This window comes from Pseudophryne corroboree, chromosome 1 (genome assembly GCF_028390025.1).
Source record: "Pseudophryne corroboree isolate aPseCor3 chromosome 1, aPseCor3.hap2, whole genome shotgun sequence".
Lineage (NCBI taxonomy): Eukaryota > Metazoa > Chordata > Amphibia > Anura > Myobatrachidae > Pseudophryne > Pseudophryne corroboree.
The window spans coordinates 148,986,116-149,001,274 of NC_086444.1; the positions used below are offsets into that span (position 1 = coordinate 148,986,116).

Here is a 15,159-nt window from a genome sequence, read left to right on the forward strand (position 1 = left end):
CGTCCTGGAAATATAGATTTTCAGGGCCCGGACTACGTCCAGCAACTTGGAATCCTCCAAGTCCCGAGTAGCCGCAGGCACCACAATAGGTTGGTTCAAATGAAACGCTGATACCACCTTAGGGAGAAATTGGGGACGAGTCCTCAATTCTGCCCTGTCCATATGGAAGATCAGATAAGGGCTTTTACATGACAAAGCCGCCAATTCTGACACACGCCTAGCCGAAGCCAAGGCCAAAAGCATGACCACTTTCCACGTGAGATACTTCAACTCCACGGTTTGAAGTGGCTCAAACCAATGTGATTTTAGGAAATCCAACACTACGTTGAGATCCCAAGGTGCCACCGGAGGCACAAAAGGGGGCTGAATATGCAGCACTCCCTTAACAAACGTCTGAACTTCAGGCAGTGAAGCCAGTTCTTTTTTAAAGAAAATAGACAGGGCCGAAATCTGGACTTTTATGGATCCCAATTTTAGGCCCACAGTCACTCCTGACTGTAGGAAGTGCAGAAATCGACCCAGCTGAAATTCCTCTGTTGGGGCCTTCATAGCCTCACACCAAGCAACATATTTTCGCCATATGCGGTGATAATGTTTTGCTGTCACATCCTTCCTAGCTTTTATCAGCGTAGGAATGACTTCAACCGGAATGCCCTTTTCCATCAGGATCTGGCGTTCAACCGCCATGCCGTCAAACGTAGCCGCGGTAAGTCTTGGAACAGACAGGGCCCCTGCTGCAGCAGGTCCTGTCGGAGCGGCAGAGGCCAAGGGTCCTCTGAGATCATTTCTTGTAGTTCCGGGTACCAAGTTCTTCTTGGCCAATCCGGAACGATGAGTATAGTTCTTACTCCTCTCTTTCTTATTATCCTCAGTACCTTTGGTATGAGAGGAAGAGGAGGGAACACATAAACCGACTGGTACACCCACGGTGTCACTAGAGCGTCCACAGCTATCGCCTGAGGGTCCCTTGACCTGGCGCAATATCTTTTTAGCTTTTTGTTGAGGCAGGACGCCATCATGTCCACCTGTGGCCTTTCCCAACGATTTACAAGCAGCTGGAAGACTTCTGGATGAAGTCCCCACTCTCCCGGGTGGAGGTCGTGCCTGCTGAGGAAGTCTGCTTCCCAGTTGTCCACTCCCGGAATGAACACTGCTGACAGTGCTATCACGTGATTCTCCGCCCATCGGAGAATCATTGTGGCTTCTGCCATTGCCATCCTGCTTCTTGTGCCGCCCTGTCTGTTTACATGGGCGACCGCCGTGATGTTGTCTGACTGAATCAGCACCGACTGGTTTTGAAGCAGGGGTTTTGCTTGACTTAGGGCATTGTAAATGGCCCTTAGTTCCAGAATATTTATGTGTAGGGAAGTCTCCTGACTCGACCATTGTCCTTGGAAGTTTCTTCCCTGAGTGACTGCCCCCCAACCTCGGAGGCTTGCATCCGTGGTCACCAGGACCCAGTCCTGAATGCCGAATCTGCGGCCCTCGAGAAGATGAGCACTCTGCAGCCACCACAGCAGAGACACCCTGGCCCTCGGGGACAGGGTGATCAACCGATGCATCTGAAGATGCGATCCGGACCACTTGTCTAACAGATCCCACTGAAAGATCCTTGCATGGAACCTGCCGAAGGGAATTGCTTTGTAAGAAGCTACCATCTTTCCCAGGACTCGCGTGCAGTGATGCACCGATACCTGTTTTGGTTTCAGGAGGTCTCTGACCAGAGATGACAACTCCTTGGCCTTCTCCTCCGGGAGAAACACCTTCTTCTGTTCTGTGTCCAGAATCATACCCAAGAACAGCAGACGCGTCGTAGGAACCAGCTGCGACTTTGGGATATTCAGAATCCAGCCGTGCTGTTGTAGCATTTCCTGAGATAGTGCTACTCCGACCAACAACTGCTCCATGGACCTCGCCTTTATAAGGAGATCGTCCAAGTACGGGATAATTATAACTCCCTTCTTTCGAAGGAGTATCATCATTTCGCCCATTACCTTGGTAAATAACCTCGGTGCCGTGGACAGACCAAAGGGCAACGTCTGGAATTGGTAATGGCAGTCCTGTACCACAAATCGGAGTTACTCCTGGTGAGGTGGGTAAATGGGGACATGTAGGTAAGCATCCTTGATGTCCAGTGATACAATAACATCCCCCTCTTCCAGGCTTGCAATAACCGCCCTTAGCGATTCCATTTTGAACTTGAACTTCCTTATATAAGTGTTCAAGGATTTCAAATTTAGAATGGGTCTTATCGAACCGTCTGGTTTCGGTACCACAAACATTGTGGAATAGTAACCCCGTCCCTGTTGAAGGAGGGGAACTTTGATTATCACCTGCTGGAGGTACAGCTTGTGAATTGCCGCCAGTACTACCTCCCTTTCCTTGGGAGTAGCTGGCAAGGCTGATTTGAGGTAACGGCGAGGGGGAGACGTCTCGAACTCCAGCTTGTATCCCTGAGATACCACTTGTAGAACCCAGAGATCCACCTGTGAGCGAACCCACTGGTCGCTGAAGTTCCGGAGACGGGCCCCCACCGCACCTGACTCCACCTGTGGAGCCCCAGCGTCATGCGGTGGGCTTAGTGGAAGCAGGGGAGGATTTTTGTTCCTGGGAACTGGCTGACTGGTGCAGCTTTTTCCCTCTACCCCTGCCTCTGGGCAGAAAGGACGCGCCTCTGACCCGCTTGCCTTTCTGGGGCCGAAAGGACTGTGCGTGATAATACGGTGCTTTCTTAGGCTGTGAGGGGACCTGAGGTAAAAAGGTCGACTTCCCAGCTGTTGCTGTGGACACGAGGTCCGAGAGACCGTCCCCAAACAATTCCTCACCCTTATAAGGCAAAACTTCCATGTGCCTTTTAGAATCAGCATCACCTGTCCACTGCCGAGTCCATAATACTCTCCTGGCAGAAATGGACATTGCATTAATTCTAGATGCCAGCCGGCAAATGTCCCTCTGTGCATCCCTCATATATAAGACTACGTCTTTAATATGCTCTATGGTTAGCAAAATAGTATCCCTGTCAAGGGAATCAATGTTATCTGACAGGGAATCAGACCATGCTGCTGCAGCACTACACATCCATGCTGAAGCAATAGCAGGTCGCAGTATAGTACCTGAGTGTGTATACACAGTCTTCAGGATAGCCTCCTGCTTTCTATCTGCAGGCTCCTTTAAGGCGGCTGTATCCTGAGACGGCAGTGCCACCTTTTTTGATAAGCGTGTGAGCGCCTTGTCCACCCTAGGGGATGTCTCCCAGCGTAACCTATCCGTTGGCGGGAAAGAGTACGCCATTAGTAACCGCTTAGAAATTACTAGTTTCTTATCTGGAGAACACCACGCCTCTTCACACAATTCATTTAACTCATCAGATGGGGGAAAAGTCACTGGCTGCTTTTTCTCTTCAAACATAATACCCTTTTTTGTGGTAACCGGGTTAATGTCAGAAATGTACAACACATTTTTCATTGCCGTAATCATGCATCGGATGGCCCTTGTGTATTGTACATTTGTCTCATCCTCGTCGACACTGGAGTCAGACTCCGTGTCGACATCTGTGTCTGCCATCTGAGGTAGCGGGCGTTTTTGAGCCCCTGATGGCCTCTGAGACGCTTGGGCAGGCGCGGGCCGAGATGCCGGCTGTCCCAAAGCTGTTACGTCATCGAACCTTTTATGCAAGGAGTTGACACTGTCGGTTAATACCTTCCACATATCCATCCACTCTGGTGTCGGCCCCGCAGGGGGCGACATCACACTTATCGGCTCCTGCTCCGCCTCCACGTAAGCGTCCTCATCAAACATGTCGACACAGCCGTACCGACACACCGCACACACACACAGGGAATGCTCTGACTGAGGACAGGACCCCACAAAGTCCTTTGGGGAGACAGAGAGAGAGTATGCCAGCACACACCAGAGCGCTATATAACAGAGGGATTTACACTATTACAAAGTGAATTTTCCCCCAATAGCTGCTTATTATCACAATTTGCGCCTAAATTTATGTGCCCCCCCTCTCTTTTTACCCTTTCCGTAGTGTATACTGCAGGGGAAAGCCTGGGGAGCGTCCTTCCAGCGAAGCTGTGAAGAGAAAATGGCGCTGGCTGTGCTGAGGAAGATAGCCCCGCCCCTTCAGCGACGGGCTTCTTCCGCTTTTTTAATAATATATATGGCGGGGGATTAGGCACATATACAGTTTAGAACTGTATTATGTGCATTTTGCCAAGTAAGGTATACTAATTGCAGCCCAGGGCGCCCCCCCCCCCCCAGCGCCCTGCACCCACCAGTGACCGGATCGTGTGGTGTGCTACGGGAGCAATGGCGCACAGCTGCAGTGCTGTGCGCTACCTTATTGAAGACCGGAGTCTTCAGTTGCCGATTTTCTCTGGATCTTCCGTCTTCTGGCTCTGCAAGGGGGACGGCGGCGCGGCTCCGGGAACGGACGATCGAGGTCGGGCCCTGTGTTCGATCCCTCTGGAGCTAATGGTGTCCAGTAGCCTTAGAAGCACAAGCTAGCTGCAAGCAGGTAGGTTTGCTTCTCTCCCCTAAGTCCCACGTAGCAGTGAGTCTGTTGCCAGCAGATCTCACTGAAAATAAAAAACCTAACAAATACTTTCTTTTTAGTGAACTCAGGAGAGCCCACTAAGTGCATCCAGCTCTGGCCGGGCACAGATTCTAACTGAGGTCTGGAGGAGGGGCATAGAGGGAGGAGCCAGTGCACACCAGATGTAGTACCTAATCTTTTTTTAAAAAGTGCCCAGTCTCCTGCGGAGCCCGTCTATTCCCCATGGTCCTTACGGAGTACCCAGCATCCACTAGGACGTCAGAGAAATAAATCTAAAAATATAATGATATTTGCTCACAGCCCCATAAGGGAAGCAACAGCATCTCGTCCCCTTTGCATGTAATTGAATTGACTACAATGAATCTACATCAGACCTGGCCAAAATGTTGATTGCGATCTACTGGTAGCTTGCGGAAATCCCTAGATAGATCGTTTGTGCCCTTATAATAAGCCTCTGATGGCTTCAGAGGCCTCGGTGTTCACAGTAGTGCAGCACAGGTGGCTTCATTACATCCCCCGAGCTGCACTACTAGGAACGCTGATGTGAGGAGCTAGTTGGATCCAGTCAGCAGTGGCGTGCAGCCAGTGAAAGCCATTATATGCAGCCTGCCCAGCGAGAAGCAGCCAGCGAGAGCCGTGGAAGCAGCTTGCCCAGTGGAAAAACTTTTAAGTCAGGTAAGTTCTATCCTCTGGCTGGGGCAAGCTGCACAGGAGGGATGTGAGGTGTGTGCTGTGCATGCTAATGTACCACCTAAGTGAATCATGAAAACTTTTCAACTTTCAAAACAGATTGGCAACTCCAAAAGTCCGTCAACCCCTGCTCTCTACATAGTCCTGCTACGCACTCACAGTGCAGAGTTGTAGCCTCATAGTCATGTTACTCCTAGGTACAGTACGGTCACTCCACACCAAATAAATACAGGGTTTCAAACTGACCACTTCAGATTGTAATGAAACATGGTATAATAAATGCTGCCACTGGTGTAAAGAAAACCTGCAAATCTTAGGCTGATAAGTATACTAGTTGTGAGGTTATTTGCCTTTAAAGCTGCAATTTTAAAATGAAACATTTGCTATTAACATTGTTTTAAATTGCATTTGCAGCTCACACCTAAAGTTAGAGATTTGGGCAAGGTCTCATGTTAAACCTATTTTTATGGGCTTTCATATGATAGATATATACTGTAACAGCAGGATATTTCAATAAAAATTAAAACTATAAAAATCAAAATTTTGATTTTCTCTAAAAAGCCAAGCTTTTAACATTTTGAAAATAAATAACCCTCAAAAATTGATCACACTGATGTTAATAAATCCCTGGCCTTAGTGACTGAGTTGCAGCGGCTAGTCTGCGCAACCTTCAGGGTTCACTCAGCCGGCCAATGCTGCAGCAAGTGATCCAATGCTGCGTTCTAGGACACAGAACTGGACCACACATGCATGCAGGAGGCGTCTATTTATATCAGATGCCTCCTGCTGCATTAACATATATGAGCATCACTGCTAAGCAGCTGCGGTGCACAATCCAACCACATCTGACTTAGACTTACTTGTTATTAGTGCCAGTAGGGTAAGCTTGCCGGCGCTGTGACAGCCAAAGGCAGGGAATCTCTAATAATCGCATGCCACTGGGGTCGGTTTAGGACGGCTTGCCTGGCATCACCAATATGGAAGTGCAGTGGTTGAAGGCCTTGGGCAATCTGCTTTAGCCATGTTTACTTTGACACGTCACATGCTATTTTCCATCCATCCAGGCGCGTGTTATTTAGGCACTGCTATGGCATTCTTAGGCTCCATTCTGCAGACATGTCTGAACCACTTTAAACGCCGTCTTTTAATACAGGTTTTAATTGCGGGTTGAACTGACCCAAGGAGTAAAATTACTAAAGCTTCTGAAACAGAGAAGTGGGGATGTTGCACATAGCAACCAATCAGATGCTGTCTATCATTTCTCTATTGCCTTTTAGAAAATGATAGACAGCATCTAATTGGTTGATATGGGCATCGCCACCAATTCTGTTTTAGACGCTTTAGTAAATTTACCCCCTAGTGTGTACCCACGATTGAACATGGCCATCATCCGCGGGGTCGTGCCATCTGATGTTCTGTATGTCAGATAGGCAGACCACGCAATGCAGTTAAATGTGGAATATACTAATATTTAGCACCAACGTAATTTACATTGTGCAGTTGGTATAGCAGCGCAATACATGTACATGCAATATATGTACACTGTGCCTGGCAATCGCTGGGACACACCATCATTTACTGTGTACCCAGCTTCACACAGTAACTGATAAATGGTTTCAATATATGTCCATCCCCTCTGTATCTAAATATGGGCTTAATAGAGGAAAGTGACAAAATCAATGGAAGCAAATTTATGGAGCAAAAACAGATACTGTAGGATCTGTCACAGAAACATACACAGTAATCTAAAGGGGAGGCAATAACGATAGCGCCAGTGGGGATCCCGGCAATAAGTACATATTCCATCTAAAGCACGGCCTACTAACAGATTGCACCGCAAATCTTAGCTCTGTATAAATAATAAATCACAACATTTTGCCACCCTCCAGTTTATAAGGCCCTCTGTGACCGTGGGCAGCACCATACCTCTTCTCCTCTGTATCCCCTCCAGCGCTCCAGTCTTCTTCAGCTTGTTTCTGGCACTGAGAAGCTGATTGCTGTCAAATAATTGTGACAAAGGGACAGTTCCAGATATCTGGGTTGCAGTGTCCTCTGTCTCCTTCTTCACGTGAATAACTCTGATTTCTAAAAGATCTGCTTCATCTTTTGGAGGTGGTGGAGGTGGTGGTGGAGGGGGTGGAGGAGGTGGGGGAGAGGACATGGGGAGTGAATGGGGTTGGACAGCATGAATTTCGAGATTTTCATGAGAGAAAGTGGGGAGTGAACTTGTTTTCGGAAGTTCGGAAGTAACTACGTCACAGGATAGTGAATTATCTTCAAGTTGTGTTAGGCCTTCAAGCTTATGAACGTCTAATGTCTGCAACTTTCCCGGCATGTCCACGTTGCGTATCCCCTTTGTCTGCATGTTGAGAGAGAGGGGCTGTGGTTCACCAATGCTGGGGGCAATTCTTGCTGTGGTTTTTCTTCTGCCATCAGTCAAACGCAATCTTGTAGATTTTAGTATAACTTGCCCAGGATGGCACTAAACATAAACAAATTTAGGCTTAGAAGATTCCATGTGTAAACTCCTCCCCACAACATGCAATGCACTGTAGCATTATAAAAAACTAAGGGGCAGATTTATTAAGCCTGGAGAAGTGATAAAGTGGAGGGTGATAATGCACCAGCCAGTCAGCTCCTAACTGTTAAATTACAGAATGTGGGGTAGATTTATTAAAATGCACATAAGGTTCTTTATAAGCATGGTCCCGCTTCACCGCATTATCGTGGTGAAGCAGGACCTCTTTTCCCGTGAATTTACTAACCCTGCCTTGTTCATTATGGGTGCGCGCTATCACACCCTTCTGGTGATAGGCGTCTTTCCATTACGTGCGTCCGCTTCGGCTGCAGTGACTTCTTCCGCACCTGCGCCATTCAGTAACTCTCAGCGTGCAGTTTGGGAGTTATGCTGGCGCATGCGCGGATTCTGTGGACGTCGGAGCTTGCAGTGTGCCGCAGCCCACTGTACACAAACAATAAAGTGTTTTAACTGAGGAACAAAACAAAAAAAAAAGAAGAGGAACTGCTAGGCCAGCCGCAGCGCCGGGTCCGGCCGGCGAAGAGAGTGAAGATAGAAGTGACAATCGTTCGGGCGCACCGAACGTTCATAAGTAAGGTAGCTCATCGGTACTCTATCTAATAGATAGAGGCGCCGATAAGGCAGCTGCACATACCGCCCCTGCTAACAATATAGCACTTCGACAGCATCATACATCAGGGGAAGCGCCATCTGCGGCACATAACGTGTGCAGATAGCGCATTACCCCATAAAGAATAAAAATAAATCTACCTCGGGTATGAAAAATGACAGGATCTGACTGGCTGGTGCGGTATCACCTTCCACTTTATCACTTCTCCAGGCTTAATACATCTGCCCCTTATGCACAGATTTATAAAGTCTTGGCGAGTGATATATTGCAGTGATACAGTACCAACCAATTAGCTCCTGTCATTTTTTTAAACACAGCCTGTAACATGGCAGTTAGGGGCTGGTTGGTTGGTACATTATCACCGTGCAATGTATCACTCTCCAAGGCTTGATAAATCTGGGCCATAGTTTCAAAACAAACATAACATTTGTTGAGTTATGCTGGATGTTTTTATGTTTTATATTCTATTTTACAGAAGAAATAACATTTCGTATTACAGAACACATTTAGTTTTATAATGTAATCCACAGGTTCTCAAACTCAGTCCTCAGGACCCCACACAGTTCATGTTTTCCAGGTCACCAGGGGATTTTTAAAATATGACAGTTGGTGATACACAGGGCACCTGCCGGGTGGCACGGAAAAGGTGAACTGTGTGGGGTCCTGAAGACTGAGTTTGAGGTCCACTGGTGTAATCCAACCAAAACCACATTGCTGCTTCTGTGGACTGCTGCAAGTCTTTGGCAACTGACAAAAAGGGGTGTGGCCCATTACTTGTATCTACATAATGAAATTATTAGCTTTTTCTATAATTAAACTGCAGCATGTTAACAAGTAGTAGTAAAAGTCACAGTCTACTAGACCAGGTTTGTGCAACATATTGCTCGCCAAATGTAGCTGAACTACAACTACCAGCATGCAATTAGACAAACCTGCTTGAACGTGCGCAGTCTATCCAAGGTTTTCTGTCGCTCCTGACTAAACCAAGTGCTTTTTCGCTCTTCTTCATCCTGTAGCTTCTCTTGCTTCGTAGGTAAAAAAAAAAAAATAGGTAAAAGTTTAAAATCACATACCCTCCTCCTTACAACCCCCAAATAAAAAAAATAAAAAAATATAAAAACACGTTACCCCAACACCTTTGGCTGACCAGTTTAAAGAACTATATATTTCAAGCTACAATGAATAGGAATGCTTACAAAAAAAACAACAACAAAAAAAGTCTTGGACGTGAGAGGTCATAAATGGTGGTGGTCTGCAGGAGGATAACCGTGAGTGCGTAGCATGTTGACGTGGATGGGCTACAGCAAACAGAAGCACATCACTGAGTTTTTGAGTACAGTCTCACCAAACTGGACAGTTGAAGATAAGAAAAACATTGCCAGGCCTGGTTAATCTAGATTTCTGCGATTTAGAATTTTGCCTAAACAACATGGATCCATTTTGAACGGTGTCAGACTGGTGGTGGTGTAACAGATCAGAAATCTTTCTATGGAACACTGCAGGCTGTATTCAATTCTTTTCACCCCCCTCCACTACCGTTCTGTTTCTGCTGACAGGCGTGTATCATCATTTCAGCTCACTACCCCTGAGGTAGCGAGATGCCTATCCCTTTATGCAGCTAAACCTGATTACTATGGGCACAATGTGTGTGATAACAGGGATCAATTTAAAAAGGAGACTGGGCGTGATATATCATTTGAATACCGCCCACTGAGTCACTAAAAACCAACTGAACATATCTTAAACGTCACAACCAACAAGGCAGTTGCTAATCTAGAGGGAAGGGGGGTTTTTACAACCAAGTAGCCGTGGTAATTTGCTGTGGCTAATTGGTTTACCGGGGACTACCCTATTGGATACCGGTGAAAAATAATTGGTGATACAATTAAAAATAAACAAACGCAAAAAAAAAAAAAAAAAGGTTTTTGGGGGCATGTCATTATCATGACTATTTGGTTACCACCCCATGTGTTCATGGTCACTGTATAGCCATCAATGCACCATGTCATAGGGTGCAAATCAGCTTTATTTAATAAAGTGTGATTTGCCAAAATCATAGATTTTCATACATTTTTACTGCTGGATTTAACGACCCTTTAAGACCCTTTCTCCACAATACTGTTCACCAAGAGCTCCAAAGTGTAACATCCCCAGTACAAATACAACTGGAAATCCTTTAATTAAAACAAAAAAATGGTGTCAACATAGAAAAAACCCTGGATGTCTGATGCCTGTAAACTTACTGCACATGGTGCACTACATCAATAATCCTGAATGCCTGGTTTCTACAGTGAAACACGGAAGTGGACCTGTGATGGCTGAGGCACAATACCTTGGTATTCTGCTGGTACATTAATAACATTGAAGGGCCAACTTACTGCCAGTAATCTCTGGGGGGGTTTTGGCATTTTTTGGCAACTAGGTACATCCCATGATTCAGACCAGACGTTGACAACAATGATGTTATTTGTCAAGATTGCAATAACTGCTGACACATAGATGGAAGTACTTGGTTTGTGGAGTATGAGGGTGAACGTCGGCATTATCTCTGGCCAACACAATCACCAGAATTCGACAGCAGTTACCCAAACTTAAAAATTGTGGCAGACTCCGAGGAATTCCTGCACAACCTGCAGCTCGCAGGCTATTACATAAGCCCCCTGGACTGTAATGGCGGAGTTTGGGAACCTCTGATGTAATCACTATGGTCAGCTTTAGCGAGCAAAGAGACAGATGTATTAAGCCTGGAGAAGTGATAAAGCAGTGATAAGTGGAATGTGATAACGCACTAGCTAATCAGCTCCTAACTGTCATTTTTCAAGCCCATAATGATTGGCTTGTGCGTTATCACCTTCCACTTCTGCCCCAAAATGAGCAATGGATTCCTTCCTCCATCATCTTTGAAGCAAGTTGTTATTCCTGAATAGTGGTCCAACATTCCACTAGACACTACTCAGTCCTTACTAATAGGGTTTAATCTAGGAAGGATATACACTTGTAAAGGAGATATGCTGTATAGTTAGTTAGTCTGCTGTTTGTCAGTGACCCCTCCCCCTTTCTAGCACCTGATAGAATTATCTCCAGGAATGATCGACCAACTGCCATTGTTTGTCTGCTTGTGTGAGAAAGGCATTGAATGGGAGCAGTATTTGGAAGGCATGCTGTTCCTTGTAGTGGCTCCCGGGTAAGTTAGCTCTCTGTCTGGATGTGTTTTAGTAATAGCCTTTATCATGAGGCCCTACTGTAGACAAATCACATGGCCCTGATATCAGAGAAGCCGTGAAGTGACTCAGCAGCTAAACATGCGTTTGCACACGTGTGACCAATTCTCTGAATTTCTATTACCAGATAGGTTCAGGTATGGTTACAGGTAATTTTTAGTGTGCTGGGGGAATACCAGGGTGGGAAAAAAAAAACCTCACCTCCCCCTCTGTCTGCTGTAGTTAGTTATTTAGAACAAAAGATTAACATTAGTAACAGTGGTATCCAAACTCGGTCCTCAAGGCACCCTAACAGTTCCCGTTTTAAAGCTATCCATGCTTAAGCACAGGTGACTTAATCAGAAACTCATTCAGTTTGATTATACTATCTGTGCACAAGCATTTATAGTATTAAAACCTGGACTGTTAGGGTGCCTAGAGGACAGAGCTTGGGAAACCCTGGTATAAAGATTTAGTAAGGAACTGCTTGTTTAAATAAAGCAGGTGTCACTAGTTTGTTAGCAGGTTTTCTGCATTATAGACACGAGACAAAAAGTTCTAATGTCTGGGTTGTTCCATTATGTGTGTCAGTTAAGGGGTCATGCTGTGTATCTTGATTAACTGTGTGTCAATCAAGGCACCGTATGGAACCAGCTTCATTTGTTAGTCTTAGTGATTGAACACCCACACTACTACACAATGCTCTATTACCGGTGTGTGTGTATACACACACACACACACACACACACACACACACACACACACACACACACACTTCTTGGTGAACCACAACGCACTGATCCCTGTCCCCATTATATAATAAGATGAACTGTGTAAACATTTAGCAATAAAACTCACCACTTGTGCAGCGTGCTGTACGCTATATTCCTCATCACCATGGAGACGTGGCTGTATCTTTTCCCTGTGCTTAGCAATACAGATTTCCTTAAAAGATAGAAAAAAAACTTATGTAAAAATCTAGTTGTGTTTTTCACCAACAAGTAAAGAAAGTGATGGGGACAGTGACTGACATATCCGATTAGTGACAAGATACATCAAGTTGTGCATTTGAATAGAATTTATTTCCGTCTCTCACTGCTAAGCTGAAAAGCCTCTTGTATATTTGTTTCACTCTCTGGGTGGAATTCAACTGTTTGAAAAGTTGGTTGGGTGTCTTTTTTCCTGTTTATTAGATAAGAAAAAAACAGACTCCCACAATTGAATACCCCCCTCTGAATTCCGCGCGTGCGCACGCACGCACACACACACAATTGAACACGAAGACAAGTGGTTAAACAAAGGTTTAACTACTGTTCACAATATTTTACGTCCAGCAGCATCAGTTTAAATCAGGGGTGAGGAACCTGCGGCCCTCCAGCTGTTGTTGAACTACACATCCCAGCATGCCTTGCAACAGTTTCAGCATGGCCAGATAGCAAAACTGTAGCAGGCCATGCTAGTATCTGTAGTTTAACAACAGCTGGAGGGCCAAAGGTTCCCCACCCCTGGTTTAAATCCATGCATCCTGTTTCCCTAAACTAGAGACAATTACACATACAGTATCAGGTATCAAAAAAAATCTTGTGATATAGGGAACACATTTAAGGACCTAAATATAGTAATAATAATTATGTATCCTCCCAAGTTTATCCAGTATAAAATCACTAGAACATCCCATATACCAACCCTCCAACCACATACCAACCTGTGCCACCATAGTATAAAAGCACCAGGACCCCATTGTTCAAATCATACCAGCCAATGTCACTTTAATGGGATACGGTCATTAGGTTGACAGTCATTAGCGCGACCACTATTGGTCGACATGCATTAGGTTGACATGGAAAAAGGTCAACATGCGTTTTTCTAAATTTTTTTAACTTTTTCATACTTTACAATTAACGTGGACTACGATTGGCAATAGTAACCTGTGCCGAGAACAGCGATAGCGGAGCGAGGCACCTTGCCCGAAGTTCGCTCGCCATGCAAGGGGACACGGTGCACTAATTGGGGTTCCCAGTCACTTTACAAAAAATGTAAACCCCCCCTCATGTCGACCTAGTGACCATGTCGACCAATAGTGGTCGACCTAATGACTGTCAACCTAACTGTGGTCGACCTAATGACCCATACCCACTTTAATATAACGTAACACAACAAGGAGTGTAAGCAGAGCCCTGGACACGTCAGAGCAGAGAGCAGGCTCATGTTAGCTCGCCCATGCAGTAAGAGCCGTACCTTTTTGTTTCTGAGGTAGGCTTTCTTGGCTGAGATTCGGCCACGTTTTGCTTCAAGTTGTCGAACTTTTAGCTGAAGTTTATGCAACTCTTCCCTCTGTAAATGGATAGAGGCTGCCATGTTTTCAGTTGCAAGCATGGCCTCCATACTTTCATATGTATCATAGTAAACCACTTCATCTCTTTTCTCTAGGAGGGAAACAAAAATGAGAAACAAGTGAGACACTAACTCAGAGCCTTCCACATTCCTAGAACCAATACTGCCCTTACTAACAATAGGATGTATGTATTTCTGCATTTTCTATAAACCTCCAAATGGTGGGACCCAAGGGCGTGTGCAGGCTCCGGGTAAGCCCCCTCCTCTTCGCGGCGCAGTAGATGCTGTCATTATGCCAGTCTACTGCGCATGCACAGACTCTGGAAACATGGCGCCTGCGATGTTCCAGAGTCTAAGTCTCTACTGCACAAACGCGACGGCCATTTTCGTGGCGATTTTGTGCTGCAGCTCTGACACGGGACTCCGGAAGGGTAAGTAATAAAAACATGGGTGCAATGTGTGCGGTGTGGGCCCCTCCTTGACCCAGGGCCCCGCGCACCGCACATATTGCACCCATTATAGAAACGCCAATAGTAGGACCTTTTAGCTGTTAAGCAACAGATCCCTATTCTGATCAATTATTTAGCGCAATTGTCCTCTTCACACTAGTAACATCTAAGTGAGACCTTCGCAATCTGCAGTTTTCAGCAGTTGTGAAACAACAAGTTCCAGCACATCCAGTACCTGTAGGAGTCTTTCAGATAAGAGATCAAACATTACAGTCCCTCTGTCATCACCAAAGTTCTGGTGTCTCAAAATGTTAAGTTCTCCCTATAAAATTACAATGCTACCTTTTATTCTATACATTTCTTAAGCAGAGCCATATAAATATATTGAAAGCACTTATGCAAAATCAACCTTGGAAAAGTGACAGCATCAGTCCTTGAATTACAATATTTCCCGTATATTGCTTTTTCTCTGTCGCCTATGGGACTGACCTAAATACGGTGAATTCACACAACTGCCATTTTGCAGACACTGCTTTTGTTTCCAGTGTATTTGGAACGTCTTTGATCAACAAAACATGTAATATCCCCCCTGGTGTGAAGCTCTGTTTCAGCAGTCATGAAATGTACTTACAAACAAGATGAGAGACATTATGTATGAATGCCTAACAGCTCTGGAAAATAGCCTATGTGGTATAATAAGTACACATTGTTATGTTGGAATTTTATGAACAAGATGGTTGCAAAAATAAGAATTTACTTACCGATAATTCTATTTC

At 45.4% G+C, this 15,159-nt stretch overlaps 1 protein-coding gene across 2 annotated transcripts in view; it reads right to left on the minus strand.

Moving 5' to 3' along the window:
- Nucleotides 1-15,159, minus strand: part of JMY (junction mediating and regulatory protein, p53 cofactor) — a 226,334-nt gene that overhangs the window by 47,375 nt on the left and 163,800 nt on the right. For both annotated transcript variants that reach the window (XM_063963535.1, XM_063963532.1), the window contains exons 6-9: nt 13,839-14,026; nt 12,459-12,545; nt 9,333-9,425; nt 7,178-7,733 (exon numbers count right to left, since the gene is read on the minus strand). In XM_063963535.1, coding sequence (XP_063819605.1) covers nt 7,178-7,733; nt 9,333-9,425; nt 12,459-12,545; nt 13,839-14,026 — 924 coding nt within the window. The remainder of the gene's footprint in view (nt 1-7,177; nt 7,734-9,332; nt 9,426-12,458; nt 12,546-13,838; nt 14,027-15,159) is intronic.